The 18524-nt window shown below is 42.3% G+C and overlaps 1 protein-coding gene across 1 annotated transcript in view; it reads right to left on the bottom strand.

Moving 5' to 3' along the window:
- Positions 1–18524, bottom strand: part of PTPRO (protein tyrosine phosphatase receptor type O) — a 203421-nt gene that overhangs the window by 84649 nt on the left and 100248 nt on the right. Inside the window, exon 2 of the mRNA XM_065417893.1 lies at positions 2521–2794. Within this exon, the coding sequence (XP_065273965.1) occupies positions 2521–2794 (274 nt within the window). The remainder of the gene's footprint in view (positions 1–2520; positions 2795–18524) is intronic.

Here is an 18524-nt window from a genome sequence, read left to right as displayed (position 1 = left end):
TCTCCCATCTAAGGGCAGATCGTAGCCAGTTCTGCTCTCTCTGATGAAATCACAATCCAAAGTAGATTGGCAACAGATTGGATCTGCTCAGTTCACTAAATCTAAGGCTGCGAGTTCAGGTATAGCAATCATTGGGCCCTGCTACAGTCTCCAAATATGTGGACTAAAGAATCCAAATAATACATGCATATATGATGCTAAAGACACCAGAAGCTCTATGTTCTGTGGAGTTTTGACTAGTAATGAGAAAGTCCTGAAACCATTCTAACTAAGGACACGTGAACATATTCACAATAAGTGAAACTGGCAAACTGTTCCTTTTTTACTAGCATCAAACTTTCTGACATCCATCCCAACATTTTCACTGCAGCAAGAAGCACTGTTGGATATCGAAACTACTTTCTCTTTGAAAACAAACCCCATTTGATCTCACAGAGAAGGTCCTAGTTAAAGATGACACCCCTCTGTGGCAGAAAAAAAAATTCTGATGTCTTTTCCTCCTGAACAATCTTTTTCTTCCTAGACAGAAGCCTTTGATGAATGCAGCAAAAATTCTGTCAGACTTCAGTGGGGTGAGATTTCACCCTGTGAAGAGAGATTACTTTTTTTTCTTTTTTGTCCACCTGCTGAGAGAAGAACATCACAGAAGGAACTAGAATAGGGAAAGGAAATCAGCTCGTAGGAATGTTGTATTGGAAAGCAGAGAGTTCTCACTAGAGAGAGCTTTTCTGTGGATCCCTGAGGGGAAAAGCCCCCTTCCCCATACTCTGCTCTCAGTTGCCTTAGCACAGGATTGGGATGAAAGACGATAGTGGTATGTGGTGCCACTTCACAGACACTTCTGCAAATATCAGTAAGCCTAGAAGAACTGTTGTGAAATGTTTAAGGACAGCCTTGGGACTAATTGCAGTCAACATCATTTATCTCAAAGAGTCATGCATCATCGGCCACATAGCTTGATTTATCTCATGGCAGCCCAACACATAGGGCCAGTTCGTAGCTGGTGTAACTTGACAGAAGTCAATGGAGTTGCATCAGGATGAATTTGCTCCAGGATCCTGGCAGCAGCATGTCACTTCTTTAAGTCATAGATAAAAACAGATTAGATAAAGCTATTTTTCACATGGTCACACTAAGCCAATGATATTTAACAGACAGAGAACATATGACACATGGAAAAATATGAATCAATCCTAATTACTTTACTGGTTGCCACAATATCAGACTTTTCCTGAACAAATCCCGTCATTGAAACATCCCTCTCCTCAATTAAAAGACCTTCTTGAGAAGGTTATGATATTATAAGGGGAACTAGTAGCAACCCATATACTTAGGTGGCCCATGCTTTCCATTAGGAAGGATTCTTGCAACCTTTTCTTTGAGAAGTTCTTACACCTGTATTGTTTAGAGCAAACCTTTGACTTTCAGCAGGGCAAATGTCCTTAGGTTACAGATCTGTCTTTACTTCATCCCAGGAAACTCTGTTTATCTTTTACTAAATTTGTAAGTTCAGACTTATGTCTCTGCCAAAGCAGCAGCAGCAGACACTGTACTGGGAATAGTACTGGAAAAAATTTTCTTCTGAATTTGTTTCCCAAGCAAAAAAAGGCAGATTTGGCAATACTGAAACAGTTTGCAAATTCACGTCATTTTTGCTTAATTGTTTCAGCCCATCTGCTTCCCCCTCCCCCACAAAATAATCCAAAAAAATCAATTCCTTTGGATATTTTGAATGAAAACGTCTTTTTGTTTTGAACTTCCCATCATTGAATTTTGAAATTTCCATCATGATGTGAGGATGGACTAAATGCAATCAGACCTCCCTGCCCTGTTTATGGTAGATGAATCCTAACAATGTCAACACAAACAAACCTCTTAAAAGAGGGGTTACTAAAAGGTGGTCCATGCTACAAAAACTTTGAGATGTTCCAACTCGGTGGGAGATTGTCACAGTGACCACCTGGCTTCCCAGTCACAACTGCACAGAGCACCTCACCTCCCATTCATGATCAAACAACATCCATGTGACAGCTACAGCAAAAGAGCCAACACCACATGGCCAGGCAGCTCTCACTGGACTGCCAGCGAGTAATTTTTAGGTCACAGACCACAGTCTGGATCACAGTATGTATATACACACACACATAAAAAGGTGAGAAATTTCCATCAAATATATTTAGGCAGGTTTTCAGGGTTGGCTTATACACAGCTCAGGTCCTGGAAATGGCTCATCTCTTCTGCCCATCCTAGAAAGGAGCTTCCCTGGCCCACCTGCTCAGGGAAGGAGTACCCCAGATGAGCCTGGGGGTGCCCCTTTCCAGCCTTTTTATGGGCTGGGCTACCCAGGTAGACTCTACAGCTGCTCTCTTCCTTCTACCCAAGACTTCAGAGCCTTTGCTCCTAGTCCTCCCCACAACCCAATCAGGTCTTTTTTAATGTAGTTCAACTCTGCACAGAATTATCTTTGGAGTGACACACACACAAAGAAGAAAAAGAGAAACTGAATAAGGTGCTACTTACTGGTTAACACGGTGATCGATCTCACTGGTTTGGAAACCATGTTGGAATTCACCACCATCAGAGTCACTATGTAATAAAGGCCATGATAACTGGCATTAAAAACCACCGGGGAAGGTAAAGTGCTGTTGAATTCTTCAAACTGGAAAAAGTAGTTCTTGGATTCACCAGTTATCTTCACAACGTACACAAAGGACGAGCTCACTACATCAGACTCCTCCAACGACACTACAATGCAGTTGTCGTCTCGGACAGTAACTTGGAAAGGTGCTGCATTCTACAAGACAATAAAAGAAGAGATGCTAAAGGAAAATCCAGGGTATCATCAGCAATTTCACTTTTATCTACACGTTTAGGTATTTACACCACACTCATTCCTGTGGCATTTCTGTGCCTGATCCCAGTGGGATGATAAATAAGAATTTCATTCCACAAGAGGGTTAGTTTGCAAAATTCTTGCAAGCTTTTTAGGACCTGACCCAAAGCCCAAAGTTAATGCTACATGATTATTAGGCAAATCCATCTGCCAATGCAAGATTGTTCCCTACAGTATATTTTCCAATGCTATGACTAGTCCAGCTTTCAATGTCCCGAAAACTCTGCTGTTTCCCTGGGAAGACTATTTCTGATATGCAGCCTGAATTGCCCTTTTCACCTCACAGGTTGCTGGTTGTTGGTGGGTTTTTTTGTTTGTTGTTTCTTTTAGTAGGGGCAGGGATGAAAGGGGGATACCAGGTGAAGAAGGATTTTAGAAAAAGCTGCAAACAATACCACTGAGGACAGTAGAGTCAATGGAAATGTCTTTATTATCCAAAAGCAGGGCACTGTAGGCAGGGCCGACGAGGGGGGAGGGGGGAAGAGGTGGTACAAATTACCGGGGCCCGGCGGTCCGGAAGGGGGCCCGGGGCCCGGCTTCCTCCCCCCGGCTCCCCGCCCCATCATCCCTGTTTAGCCAGTCCGCCCTTGCTGGGGGGCCCGAAAAATTTTTTTTCCACCAGGGCCCGAACCCGCTCTCGGTGGCCCTGACTATAGGCCTGATCTTGGGAAATGACAAGAATCTGCAGCTGAGGGCAGATTTCTGTGATATAAGAACTGACCAAGCACTCTCAGTATCAGGCCTTATCTTTGCATCTCAAAAGCTTTCATTGGTGTCTGGGACATGAGGGAATAGGAACTCTTGCCAGTCACTGCTTTTTCATTTCCTAAGTTAAGTCATTTCATTTTAAATGTTTCTTTCATATGCAGTTAAGAAAAAATTGAGAGATTTAACCTTGTTTTCCTATATCATGAGCATGTAAAGTCACTGCCAGCTGAAAAACCTTTTCCTTTTATTAATTGCAAGCCAGCTGTCAGCAAGAAGCACTTGTTCTCTACAGGAATTGCGAAACATAACTGCTGTAATTAATTAGAAGAAAAGATTAATCTTTACAGCAGTGGTTACTTCTCTTTTTTCTTCCTCCTCCCTTCCCCTCCACCCCTTTTACAGATGCAGTATTGCCAACCCCAGGCATTCAAAAATCAGGAGTCAGGCCCCCCAAAATCATAAGGTTGGCTTAAGAATCATGAGATTTTCAAAAATAATAAACATTTTTATTATTAATTATTATTATTATTAATTTGCCTTCTGGGTTTTGGCTCACATTTTCAAGCTTTTCTCCACAATCATGAGGGCTAGAAACTTTTATTTTTCTAAAAACTAAAGCTGAGGTTATTGCAAAATGAAATTATTCCAGGAGCTGGGGTTTGAAGAAGAATACCAAATATCTGAAAACTGGTGATAAATTTGCAAGAGTTGGCAACATTGTATATAGTAGAGAACGGAGGTTGAAACCATCAACATTAAGTAATACAGAAAGTGGATGTCCTACAAAATGGCAAACTGGGTTTCATATCCTGAGTACAGTTACAGGCCCTGAGTCTGTAGAGAGGCTGAAACAATAGCTCAGAGAGGTGTGAACTACCCTGTACAATGGGATGTTAACTTCTAGACCTTCTATTCTGGGGAACCCCTCCACTACCACCTCTCAAAGAGGGAATTGTGTGAGAAAAGTGAAATGGGCTAGCTCACCCACATACCCACAATGATACACCAAGGTTACTGGGGTAAATACTGTGGGAGTTCCCCTGCCTCTTTAGAAGTCTGTGTTGCCCCTGCTGCTCTCAAAAGAAGTGGTGCTTCTACTGCTGCTGCAGAAGGAGGGAAAGGCTCAGGTTGCTGCCCCTGTATCTATGGGAAGGGAGGAGCCCATCAGCTACTGCCACTCCAACTAAGGGAGGGGTCACAATGTAGGATCAGTGCTGTGAGGGTGAAATCACAAACTGGCCCCTATGTCAAGGTGAACCTAGAGCCACAGATTGCCTTAATCTGTCTCCATACAGATAGGGATGGGCCAGGAGACTTGTTCCTAAAAAAGCTGAGAGACTTTAGAGCTGGACACAAACTGCAGCATTGGTCTCTCTCTATAATGGACCTAATCTGGACCCAAACCTGGGATAAACATCAGTTCCAGATTTTGATTTGATCTTTGCACTTTGGTTCCAATCTCTAATCCTAAAATCCTTTTAAGTGATTTTAGGACTTTAAAATGATACACACAACATATTATTAGGAATTAATATCTTATGGCAAAAGTTTTTTACACTTTGCAGATGGCATAGTCATTGCCCCAAAGAGTTTACAGTCTGAGGTCCCAACCCTGCAAAGACTTACACATGAAGACTTACAAATGCTTACCTGTTCTCCATTTGGATTGATATGCTTACCTTTTGAAGTCAATAGGGCTAACCATACATGTCTTTGCCTAAAACCCCAGTCCTGCAATCTGACTCACACAGGATCCAATTGCAGGATTAGGGATTACGTTTTAGAGCTGGTCAAAAAAACCCACAAACAAACAAAAAAGCAACAACAACAAAAAAAACGAGGGGGGGATTTGGGATTTCATCCTCCCCCCCATCAACATTTGAAATTATTCCTACTACACCCCTCTAACCCAGCCCCATGGGACATCAAGGAAGTGTCCATAAAGTTGGTCTCCATGAAACACGGATGTGCCTGTCGCTTCACAAAGAATCACAGAAAGAGTAACTTTATTCTAAGACTAAATAAGGAATTATGGTCCTGATTAATAGATTATATACCCACAAGGGACCACTGTGGTCTCATCTGAGCTCCTGTAATAACACAGGCCATAGGATTTCCCTTTATTTCTGTTTGAACTAGCGCATATCTTTTAGAAAAACATCCTATCTTGATTTTAAAATTGCTAGTGATGGAGAATCCTTGGACAGCTATTCTAATGGTTAATTACCCTCACTGTTAAAAATTTGCATTTATTTCCCTTCTGAATTTATCTAGCTTCAACCTCCAGCCATTGGACTGTGTTAGATCTTTCTCTGCAAGACTGAAGAGCCCATCATTAAATAGTCATTCCCCATGTAGGTACTTATAGACTGATCAAGTTGCCAAGTCACTTAACCATGTATCTAACATGAAGCATGTGAGTAATCCCATTGAAGTCAATGGGGTTTGAAGTCAATAGAACTACTCATATACCTAATTTAGGCCCATGCTTCGGTAGATAAGGTAAACTCTGCTATCCCTAAAGATACTCTGGCTTCCTCACTTCTAACCAGAACCTATCCCAGCACCGTCCCCAATCCCCTGGCCTAACTTCTTGCTATACATTTAAAAGAAACAAACAAACAAAAAGCCCTATTGAAAATCGGTATGTTTTAAGGCAGGCAATTACAGTTTAAACCACAGTTCCTCATATTAATCGTAGTTTAGATTACTGGTGGTGCTAATAAAGCACAGCTGGAAATTAATGATACAATTGCAGAGTTGTATATAGACTCAGCATATAATTATATGCTTATAAGTGTCATTCATATTTGGTGCGATTTTATTCTTTGATATGTATATGGGTGTTGTACTAACTGCACCAAAGTACATTTTATTAAAAATTTTCCCATCACAAGGTGTGCTGGACGTTCCACCCATCTGACAGCCAGGTGACCCCCCTACATAACTCTCATATGATCATCATAACATAACTGTAGCACACTATATAAAAATCCTCATAGTAAGTTGCTACTGTTACCAGTGGTAAGATTCAGATGCAGACAATAATTAATTCCAAGTGAGCGATCACTGAAGCAAACAGCTGCCAGTGAGTTTGTAAAAGAGGTAATCACCCTGCCTCACACACCTGCGCCCATATGCTTTAAACTATACCCTGCATGATGAACATTTTTGAGTGACATCTGTTCTATACATTACAGGCATTGCATGGCCTTCTTCAACAATTTCTGACCTTTGGTTCTGACACTCAGGTTCTGATTTCAAAATGCAGGGACAGATGATAGATCAGAATACAGGACTCAAAAATTGATCTGAAAACTTAGGTCATTTTTCTCCCCTCTTGCATATGCAGTCTGAGTTTCTAATGTTTCTAAAAGAGTGGGCCAATGTGTGATGTTCTCTCTCTCTGTATGAGAAGGTGGTTACTGGCGGATATTGGTTTTGTGCTTTTGGGAGGAAGGGCGGGGACAAAACCAGCATTGTTTCTAAGCACCACTGTCAGTGATAAACATGCCCCACTTAACTAGAATGTAAAGCTGGTGTCTCTTAGGACTGACAGCATCAGTATGGTAAATACACATTTCATTACTTCTGGTCAGCTACCTTCAGGATTTAATTTGCTGGTGTCACAGCTCGAGTGGCTGTTTTATGCCTGTGGGGAAATTTGGCAGGACTTGTGTATTCTGAACCAAATGATTAGCTCCAACTTCCTTCTGAGTTTATTATCACAAGCTTGTGCTGCACTAAAGGACTTCAAAAAAGGAGGAAGTGAATCCTGCACTGTAGTGTCTGCTTGCAGTCCCTTTCAGCACAGGGATAAGTCATGACAATGGAATTTCCAACCAACAACCAGTTCCCAATTTAAAAAAGCAAGAAAATATAATGACATCACACAAACGGCTATTCAAAGAGTAATGGGAAAATAAATGGCATGCAGCAGAGCTCATAGCTCTATATTCTAGAAGTCTATGTCCTCCTTTTAGATTCCTATAACAGTGGTCTCCAACCTTTTTACGCCTAATATCACTTTTTGAATCTAAGGCCAACCCAGGATCTACCACGTCCCTTCCCTGAGGCCCCGCCCCTTCCCCAAAGCCCCGCCCCACTCACTCCATTTCCCCCCCCCCGTAGCTCGCTCTCCCCCACCCTCACTCACTTTCACCAGGCTGGGGCAGGGGGTTGGGGTTCGGGAGGGGGTGAGGGGTAAAAGCTCTAGGAGGGGGTACAGGGTGCTGGCTCTAGGAGGGGGTCAGGGCTGGGGCAGAGTGTTGGGGTGCAGGAGGGGGTTTGGATTGCTGGCTCTGGGAGGGGGGTCAGGGATGGGGGTTGGGGTGCGGCCTCCCACCGAGCAGCACTTACCTCCGGTGGCTCCCAGTGGCGGCGGGTGCAACGACGCTAAGGCAGGCTCCCTGCCTATCCCGGCCCCATGCCGCTCCCAGAAGGGGCTAACACACCCCTGCGGCCCTTGGGGGCCAGAGCAGGGGGGCATGTGGCTCCGTGCGCTGCCTCCTCTGCAAGGACCACCCCCGCAGCTCTCCCGGCCAATGGGAGCTGTGGGAGCGGTGCTTGCAGGCAGGAGCAGTGCGCGGAGGGAGACTCCTGCCCCCCTGTCCATGGGGCTGTGCTGGCTGCTTTCAGGAGCAGTGTGGGGCCAAGGTAGGCAGGGAGTCTGCCTTAGCAGCAGCCACACTGCACCACCAGAGATCACAATCGACTGGGAGATCCTCTAGGATCGACCAGTCAGTGACCACTGTCCTATAACAATATAAGCTTTACAGATGGGGGAACAGGGTTACAGAGAGGTCAAAGTTTGAAAAAGGCCACTGATTTTGCGCTCCTTAGTCTTTGGGTATCCAACCTATGACACGTTGGGCCGGATTTTCAGAAGTGCTGATCAGCCAAATGTTCCATTAACTTCAGATGGAGATGTGGGTATGCAGCAGTTCTGAAAAATCAGGCCCAAGGTGTCTCATGTTGGACAACTGAAAACTGGGGCACCCAAAATGAGTGGCCAATTTTGAAAATATTGGCTTAAGTGACTTATATTCATAGATTATTTTTTTTAAGGCCAAAAGGGAATCCCTATGATCAGCTAGTTTGCCCTTCTATCAACAGAAGAGGATTTAGAACAAACTGATAAATGAAACAGTAATAAGTCACCAGGACCAGATGGTATTCACCCAAGAGTTCTGAAGGGACTCAAATGTGAAATTGTAGAACTACTAACTGTAATAACAGCTGAAAACAGCCTATGTGCCAGATGACTGGAAAGTACCAAGTGTAACACCGATTTTGAAAAGGGGCTCCAGAGGAGATCCTGGCAGTTATAGGCCTGTAAGCTTAACTTCAGTACTTGGCAAATTGGTAGAAACTATAGTAAAGAACAGAAGTATCAAACACATAGATGAACATAATTTGTTGGGGAAGCAGCTAACATGGCATTTGTAATGGGAAGTCATGCCTCACAAATCAATTAAAATTCTTTGAGGGAGTCAAAAAAGCATGTGGATAAGGGTGATCCAGTCGATATGGCATGCTTAGAATTTCAAAGGTCCCACACCAAAGGCTCTTAAACAGACTAAGCAGCCATGGGATAAGAGGGAAGGTCCTCTTATGGATAAGTAACAAAGGGCAGGAATAATGCTCAGTTTTCACAATGGAGGGAGATGAAAAGTAGGGTCTCCAAGGATCTGTACTGGGACCAGTGCTGTTCAATATATTAATGATCTGGAAAAGGGAATGAACAGTGAAACAGCAGAGCTTGCAGACAATACAAAATTATTCAGGATAGTTAAATCCAAATCAGACTAAAAGGAATTACAGAAGGATCTCACAAAACTGGATGACTGAGCAACAAAATGGCAAATGAGATTCAACATTGATAAGTGCATTGGAAAAAATAATCTCAACTACATATACAATGGCGGCTTCTAAATTAGCTGTTACCACCCAAGAGAGGTCTTGGAGTCACCATGGATAGTTCTCTGAAAACTTCCACTCTATGTGCAGCCCCAATTTAAAAAAAGCGAACAGTATGTTAGGAACTATTAGGAAAGTGATTTAAAATAAGACAGAAAGTATCATAATGCCACTATATAAATCCAAGGTGCATGACACCTTGAATACTGTTTCCAGTTCTGGTCACTCCATCTCAAAAAACGATATTGTGGAACTGGGAAAGATTCAGAGAAGGGCAACAAAGATAATCAAGGGTATAGAACAGCTTCCGTACAAGAAGAGTCTAAAACGATGAGGGTTGTTCAGCTCAGAAAAGAGACAACCAAGGGGGGATATGATAGAGATCTATAAAATTATGAATGGTGGGGGAAAAGTGAAGAGAGAAGTGTTATTTACCCCCTCACACAATCCAAACACCAGGGGGTCACTTGATGAAATTAACAGGCCACAGGTTTAATACACACAAGAGGAAGTACTTTTTCACACAACGCACCTATGGAACTTGTTGCAAGTGGATGTTGTGACAGCCAAAAAGTATAACTGGGTTCAAAAAAAGAACTGGAGCTGAAACTGCCCGAGCCCTGGGGCTGAAGCCGGGGCTGGGGCTGAAGCCATCGGAGCCCTGCCCCACCACCAGCTTCAGCCCTATCCCCAGTGACAGGGCTTTGGTGGATTCAGCCCCCTACCTTTTAAATTCTTAGTAGGGGGCAGGGGTGGGACTAGTGGGGGCTTTCAGGAGCTATAGCCACACCCCCTGCAGCAAACCTTCCCAGTGCAAAAGTCAAACCTTACTCAGATGTAAGGGTGGCATGATATAGCGTATCCCCCACCCCCAATTTTCTGTCTAGCCCACTTGAGCCCCCCCGACTGAGAAGAGACTGGTGCCACCCCTGGTACGGGGGGGATCATAATTTTCTTTTAGTCCAAAGGGGGTTGCCAGCAGAAAAAGCTTGAGAAACACTGACAGAGGTTTCATCCTCTGAGGGCCACAAACAGATGTGAAGGAGTCACACCACAGTCCCTTTTTATGGCTAGATGGAAGAGGTGGTCAGGGATCATGAAGCTTTCATCTATTGTAACGTGGGATTTCAGTTTGAAAGAGGTGGAGCAGCACTGCTTCAGGCACATTACTTCTATTTTGAAGTTTCAAACATTTCTTAAATACTCCCCTCAGGAAACTTTCTGGCCCCAGTACCACCTCTATTGTATCACTTGACACGCTCCACCACATTCCCACCTCTACCTCTCTCATTTTTCCATTCCCTCACAAGCCAAACTGGGAAAACACACAGGTTCTGCAGCATATTTCATGTGGCACCAAACAGTTCCAGAGCCACCAAACCCCACACTGGGAGTGTTCTTTGTCTGCCCCTTTGCTCTTATAGGAGGAAGCGTTAGCAAAAATGCGTCAGATGATCACAACTGTTACTATGGTATGGCACAAGGACAGAGGCAGTTGCAAAGGTAGGCATGACCCAGACCATGTCCTGGAAAAGATCCCCCTCCAGGTTCTAGACCAGGACTTTGAAACAACCAAAGTAGCCAGGCCTGAAACTTGCTAACTTCTCCTTTTGGAGAGGATTCTATTTGCATGATAGACAATAAACAACCCCCTTTATGGAAGATGCAACATGTCAAGACTCCCCTTGGAATTTTTTCCTTGACAGATTATTACAGTCTATTACAGATTGTCAGTTGAGTAGGCAGAGACACCGTGTGAGCCTTGGAAGAATCCATCCTGGTCATTACACATTGTCCAATGCACTCTAGGACAGGACAGTTTTGAAGAGTGTCAACCATAAGAAGACAGGAATTGTCTGAGGTGGTCATAAAGGATTGACACAGGAATAATAGGATGGGATTTAGTAAACCAAGAAGGCCTTGCCATCAGTGCTTTCACTTTAAGCACCAGTTCTTCACAGGTTATAAACAGATACTAATTAAACAAATACTCTGTAGAAATGGAATCCCCTTGCCATAAAGATTTTCCATGCAAAAAGGAGTATTTTGAGGAGTGAAAATACAACAAGAACATTGACTCTCAATAATTTATGATGTTTTATTTAGGTTAACACATCATTTCTGGCATTCTGCTCTATTAACAGTATCCTCGGCACACACTATTTTGGGTCTTGAGAAACGAGTAATAACAAGCTGGTAATCGTATTTTATAAATAAGGTTAAAAAATTCTTTGTTCTGGGGGACAGCACTAAAGAGACAGCATCCCCCTTTCCTCTCCCTGCACCAATTGAGGCAGAAATGTTTGTTTTTTAAGCAAATGTCAATGTTTTATCTATGGAGTGTGATGTTTTACTACTATTTGCTTAAGCCAGTCTGCTGGGTTTTAGAATTATTCCTAGAGACTGTTCACCCTTTTACTCAGGGCTTAAATTCTTATTGAGTATTTCCTGGAGCCCCCCACCTCCCACACCAACATGCTATAAAAACTCCAAGGGGGTTGAAAATATTTACGAGATCTCTGCTCCGGACAGCTCCAGCTGAATTTAAGCCCTGCTTTTACTATAACTTTAATTGAATCAAAATAGGTGAGAAATGGAAGCGTTTGGATTCAGTTAAGATGATGATACTTAAAAAAAGGTAACACCTAGTAAAAACACCAAATATTTAACTCCTCCCGCCGCCCCCCCGGCAAAAAAACCAAAAAAAAAAAAAAACCAAAAAAATTGTGATGGGCACAAACCAAACCTAGGGATCCAAAGAGCAGGAACTTTGAGGAAGTTCAAATCTAGATGAGAACTTATGAATAGCATCTCTCTCTATTCTAGAGCCAATTCACATACACAGCCCCTCGGGAAGTTCAGATCCAGGCTTCAATCTATCTTTAATCCAAACAATTCTTTGAACTTCTCTCTGTAAATAAAACCATGACAGAAAGAGCACCTGTCCTGAAAGACGATACTAAATTGTACTCCATCCCCAGCTACCAGCACAAATATGTAGCTCTTAGTTATTTATGGAGCATGTGTAATTAAAATTTAGCCGATCCCTAGTGGACATACACACCATAGATTTAAGCTGAACTATGTTTTAATTAAAACGGCTCTTCCCACATGATCTGTTATCAGAAATAGAAAATATTTATCTGGCATGGGAAAGACCTATTACATCATCTAGTCAAATCCCCCTGCCAGTGCTTGAGTGGTCCCTACAGTGCCTTTCTCCAATCTAGTTGCTTTCCCTGCCTTTGGGAAGACACAGAGTGCAAATTCCCACTTGCACAAGTGTAAAATGATCAGGATTGCACTTAGTCCAGATAGGAGGATGAAAAGTTCACATTAGATGGCTCTTAAGTTCTGGAAAAAAACCCAACATCTAGGCACCATAGAGGTGACAATACAACATTTCCTTGCATATGTATAATACTGCTTTGAATGTACACAACCCCTTTGCATCTGAGGATGCTGAAGAGTATTTCAACAAATGATACATTCTAACAATACTGCTGCGAGGAAGCTATTATATTCACTTTGCATCTGGGGAAACTGAAGCCCAAAAAGGTTGTATGCAGTGTAGTTGTAGCTGTGTGGGTCCCAGGATATTAGAGAGACAAGGTGGGTGAGGTAATATCTTTTGTCGGGCCAACTCCTGTGGGTGAGAGAGAGAAGTTTTCGAGTCACACAGAGCTCTTCTGGCTTGAAAGCTTGTCTCTCTCACCAACAGAAGTTGGCCCAATAAAAGATATTACCTCACCCACCTTGTCTCACCCAAAGAGGTTATTAGATCTGTCTGGAATCACAAAGCAAGTCAGCGGGTGAACTAAGAAGAGAAGCCAGGGGTTCTGATATTCTATATTCTGATCATAAGGTGCCAGATTTTAAAGGGCATCAGGCATTATGTCTTATAATGCCTTGGATTTCTGTAGTGTCTTTCATCCAAGGAGCTTGAAGCACTTTAAAAACAGTAATGAATTAAGCTTTAAAAAACATGCTTGAGACATAAGTAAATTATATCCCCAGTTTAAAAATGTGTTAATTATATATTTACTTACTCAATAACATCCACATTTAAAACCTCCCTCTGTACATAGTTACTCCAGCTAGTTAAAATTTCTGGAATTTTTAAACTGATTACATTTCAAAATTTAAAAAAAAATTGGGAAAAAATGCCAATTATTTTTCCTTGGCTTACTGACCAACTCTAGAGCTGATAAAAATGTTTCACATTTTTGACATTTCAAATCTGAAAATATTGAAAAAAGCAAAACAAAATGTTCACCCATTTCCCCCTTCTTTTCAACCCGTTTAGCTATTTATCCTGCTGTGCTGCTATGGGAAGTAATAATTATTCATTTTAAAAATATATTTTAAAATATTAGCTGATAAAGAAAAGTCAAACACAAAATAAACTTACTGTTTCAATGCTGCTTATTGTACTCACAGACTTCAGCCTAATATATGTGACATGCTGGCAGACCAGGTGTCAACTCTTGCCAAGGCTTTAGGTTTCAGCTGAGCACTGACAAATTCATTGCTGGAAACCAGTCTGTGTCATCTGTGTGTTAGTATGATTAAACACGTTGTAAGTCCAATATCCATCTTAGTCTTTATGAAATGCTTGTAAGTTACTGCATGCATTAATCTCACCTATAATATCTTTATCACATGCTATAAGGTAATATTTAAGATTTTGCTTTGGAACTGTAAAAAAAAAGTTTGCTCTGAAGCTGTAACTCAGACTGGATTCTCCTGCCCATCAAGGAGGACTATCAAAACTAAACAGGCTATTGTGAGACATCACAATACACAAAGACTTTGTTTATTGCCCCTTTACACCATGAAGATGCTACATGCTAAAGGGCGCATCCCAACAGCTTGAATTCTGGAAGAAGGAAATAAAAATAGCTGACAAGAAAATGTTTCATCTTTTTGCTGTTTGCTCCGGCCCTATGAGAGTCTAATGAAACCGAAGCAGAGATCCCCAGGTCAGCCTGGGTTAGCCCTAAAAGACTTTCAGAGCTGACAGATTACTACAACTCTGTCACGTTTTAAAACCACAGATTGTATCATTTGTGTGTATATACTTGTCTGCTTTAACCTTGTAACAACTCTCCCATTTCTTAGTTAATAAATCCTTAGTTTATTACAGGATTGGCTACAAGCACTGTCTTTGGTGACAGATCTAAGGTACAAATTGACCTGGGATAAGTGAATGGTCTCTTGGGACTGGAAACAATCTGAATCTTTGGTGATCTTTGGTGTACAATAACCAACTATCAGTAACTCCAGCTTGCCTGGGTGCCAAGGTAGTCTGGAATGCCGAAGGGGACTGTCCGTGACTCCATGGTAAGACTGTTATAGCGCTTTAGGAGTTCACATTTGTCACTGGGTTGGCAAAATCTAATTATAGATAATGCTATGTTTTAGTAATGGGTATTTTTAGTAAAAGTCATGGACAAGTCACGGGCAGTAAACAAAAATTCACGCCCGTGACCTGTCAATGACTTTTACTATATACTCCTAACTAAAACTTGGGCAGGGGTGGGTGGGGGGACGGGACGGTCTGGGGACACCATGGGTGCTGGGGGTGGTGGCTCAGAACCCCACTGGTGATGGGGGGGACGGTTGGTGGGGCTGGCAGGGGCTCCCTACCCAGCTCCGCATGTTCCTGCAGCTCCTAGGCGGTAGAGGGGCCAAGGGGCTCCATGCGCTGCTCCCGCCACAAGTGCCAGCTGCACAGCTCCCATTGGCCAGGAACCGCAGGGGTGGAGCCTGTGGGCCCAGGCAGCACACGGTGACGGAGCCCCTTGGCCCCTCTGCCTAGGAGCTGCAGGGCCATGCCAGTGGGAGCGGGGGAGCCCCCCACCCTGAGGTGAGAACCCCCCGCACCTCCCAACCCCCTGCCCCTAGCCTGAACCCCCTCTCACACACCCAAACTGCTGCTGCTGGCCGCTGCAGAAGTCACGGAAAGTGACTGACTCTCAGCCTTAATTACAGAACATGCAACTAGTTTGGGCTCTCTGCCCTGCTTCTTGACAGTCTGCCCTGAAGGTTGGCACTCACTGTTGTGAGCCACTCCAGACAGCATGACATTATGTAGAGAGCTGACCCACTTATTAGGTATGCCATGATATTATCTTACTTTTATGTGGTATTTTCTTCCCAAAGAATCCCAACGAAACTTAATTTTTCCAGTGCAAAAATGGAGGGAGAAAGGAAAAAAGTGAAAGAAAGTGGGGAAAATTCAAATTTTTCACATTTTTAAAAATACTTTTTATATTTTTTCCTGTACAAAAAATTTTAAATAAGAGCAAGTGCCCACCAAAACATTTTCTGAAACAATTTTTTCTAAATAAATCATTGTTCAAACTTTTCCCCTGAAAAACAAAAATAATCATGAAAAATTTCAAATCAAACAAAAATTCTTTTGCTTTGCTCAAAATGCATCATATAACATTTATTTTGTTCAAGCAGCTCTAGTGGCTCTTCCTCCCAACAGGGCACAAAGAGTGCTGATTCTAGAGAAGTCAGACACTAGCTATGTCTAATAATACCTTCAATTCATACAATGCCTTCCATTCAAAGATCTTGGAGCACTTTACAACAGAGCTAGCCAAGAAATATTTTCCTGTGCTGTGGACATTTTTGAGTTTTTTGAATATTTCCCTATTTCTCACTGGAATGAAACCAGGATCTTTTGAAATTATTAAAAAAAAAGAGAGAGAGAGAGAGAGAGAGAGACATCCCAATATAGCCAATAAGGACACTCACCTGGGATGTGGGAGCATGACAGAGTAGGGCGAGTGCTCTAACCACCAGCCTATTGTTTTTTCTCGGGTGTGTCATTCTTTCTCATTTTGACCAGAAATTCCATCCTGGACCTGACACTTTCCCTAAATGAATCGGTATTTTCTGATGAAAAATAGTTTTGTTGAAAAATTCTTGACCAGCTCTACTTTACTGTTAGTGAATTAAGCTTTAAAACATGCCCGAGAGATCTGCAGGGAGAACACCAAAGGAGCCTAAGGGTGAAATCTTGGCCCCATTAAAGTCAAGGAGATCTTTGCTATTGATTTCAATCTTAAGCAAATTTAACTCCCTTCACCTCTTATGAAAATCTCAGCTTTAGAGACTTTCTCAAAGGTCAGGCAAGTTTATGAGATAATAGCTTTTAACTTTTACTGGGCCAAATTCTATTGCTGGAAGAGACAGACACAAGTTTTCAAGCTACAACAACAATGCAGATTGTGCCAGTCAAGAATAAAACTCAGATCACCCGACTTCCCCTCCTGTTCTTCAACCAGGGCCAGGGCCCTATAATTACTCTCAGTAGCTTTTTCCCCCACAACCTGTCAATAACCAGACACATGACTATGGTGAACTCGCTCCCTTCAAAGATGATTTCTTTCGGTTCAGACAGAGGGTTTTAAAATCCACAGAGAACCTGTTATTCTGCCCTTCACTCACACGGCCGTGTTCTTGTTTTGCACAAATTGGCAGGAGTTGAGTTGAGAGTGTCTGTTGAGATTTTTCAGTTACTTAAACAAAGTTCCTGTGGCTGCTTATTGTCTTCTTTGCTGGAGTGTTTGCTTTGTGGTTTCCTTTTTGATTTTCCCTCTGACCTGAACTCAAAGAGACTGACAACCAACCAATCAATGCCGTTTTTTCTAACTTGCTTGCAACTTAGAGATGAGCTCTGTAACTCTCTGCACAACATGGACTCAATTGCAAATCCACAATGCTTATTTCTGTCACTAAACCCTGATTTGAATTCATTTAAAGTTAGTTTTTAGCCAAGGCTCAGTCATTACGACTTGTAGGAGAGATTCCTGCCTGCAAATGGACCATGATCACAACAGATTATGTGATGTGCTACTGGATTTAAGCACAACTTTAAATCCTTTGCTGAATAGGGGCTTATGTGAGGAAGGGTGGTCTGGTTAATGCCTGTGAATCAGGAGATCTACATCCTATTTTTGATTCTAACCTCAGTGACTTTGGGTAAATTCCATAACTGCTCAGTTTCCTCATCCATAAAGTGATAATATACAACTCACAGCTATGCTCCAAAGTTTAATTTATTAGTGACGGAAGCACTTTGAGATAACCAGATAGAAGGTGCTATATACACTGTAAATGCAAAAAGTGTTATTACATGCTGTTCTTGGGTGGTTTTTACATCTGACAGTTACTCAGTGATCAAGACCTATCTAAGTATTTATAAACACTCCCATCACCCTGGTATCTTATTCTGAGACAGCTCAGCCGCAGCAGCAGGACAGAAAGCATCAGGATTAAATCTCTAGCTGGTTTGGTGGATAGCAATCCTTGAAAATGGAATTTAGAGAATTTGGCCTTGGTCCTTCAATTTCTCTTTACATATTTCTCTGTGTGTTTTTTTCCATTCTTTTGACTGAGTTTTATTCCAAACATGACAGTGGCCAAAGGAGCAAGATAAGGGTTAATACATTAGGAGAAGAAACACAATTGAGAAAGTGCGTGGAAACAGTCAATGGCAAGTCTGTCACATTACAGTAAAGTCAAAGTGAGCAGCTTGTGAAGGGAAAAAAAAAATCACGACTTCCTCATTTTAATTCAAAAGATGGGAGATGGAGTCAGGACTCCAGGATTCTCTTGCCTGCTCTGAATAGAATGAATTGATAAGCTGAGTGACCTTGGATAAGTCACATGACCTCTCTTTCAGTTTTCCCATCAATAAAGTATAATCATATTTACTGTGCTTCCTTCACAGTGCTTACTTGACTAATGATGTAAAGAGCTTTGTGATCGCTGTTGGGCTACTTTTGCAATAACTGAATACAGTAAACACATCCATGTTATTCTGGCTGGCTGGCAGCCATTTGCCAACCAGCATCCAAGGATTTGCATAATCAAAATATGGTTATTTCTCAATAACCATACTGCTAATATGCAAATTCCTCTGCTCTCAGTGACTCCAGTACTCATTTTCAAGACACTGCCTCAGCTTCTCCCCATCCACTCAGAC

The sequence above is a fragment of the Emys orbicularis genome, chromosome 1 (assembly GCF_028017835.1).
Source record: "Emys orbicularis isolate rEmyOrb1 chromosome 1, rEmyOrb1.hap1, whole genome shotgun sequence".
Classification (NCBI taxonomy): domain Eukaryota; kingdom Metazoa; phylum Chordata; order Testudines; family Emydidae; genus Emys; species Emys orbicularis.
Note: the sequence above shows the minus strand (reverse complement) of the source record. Positions and strands in the feature narration are given on the sequence as shown.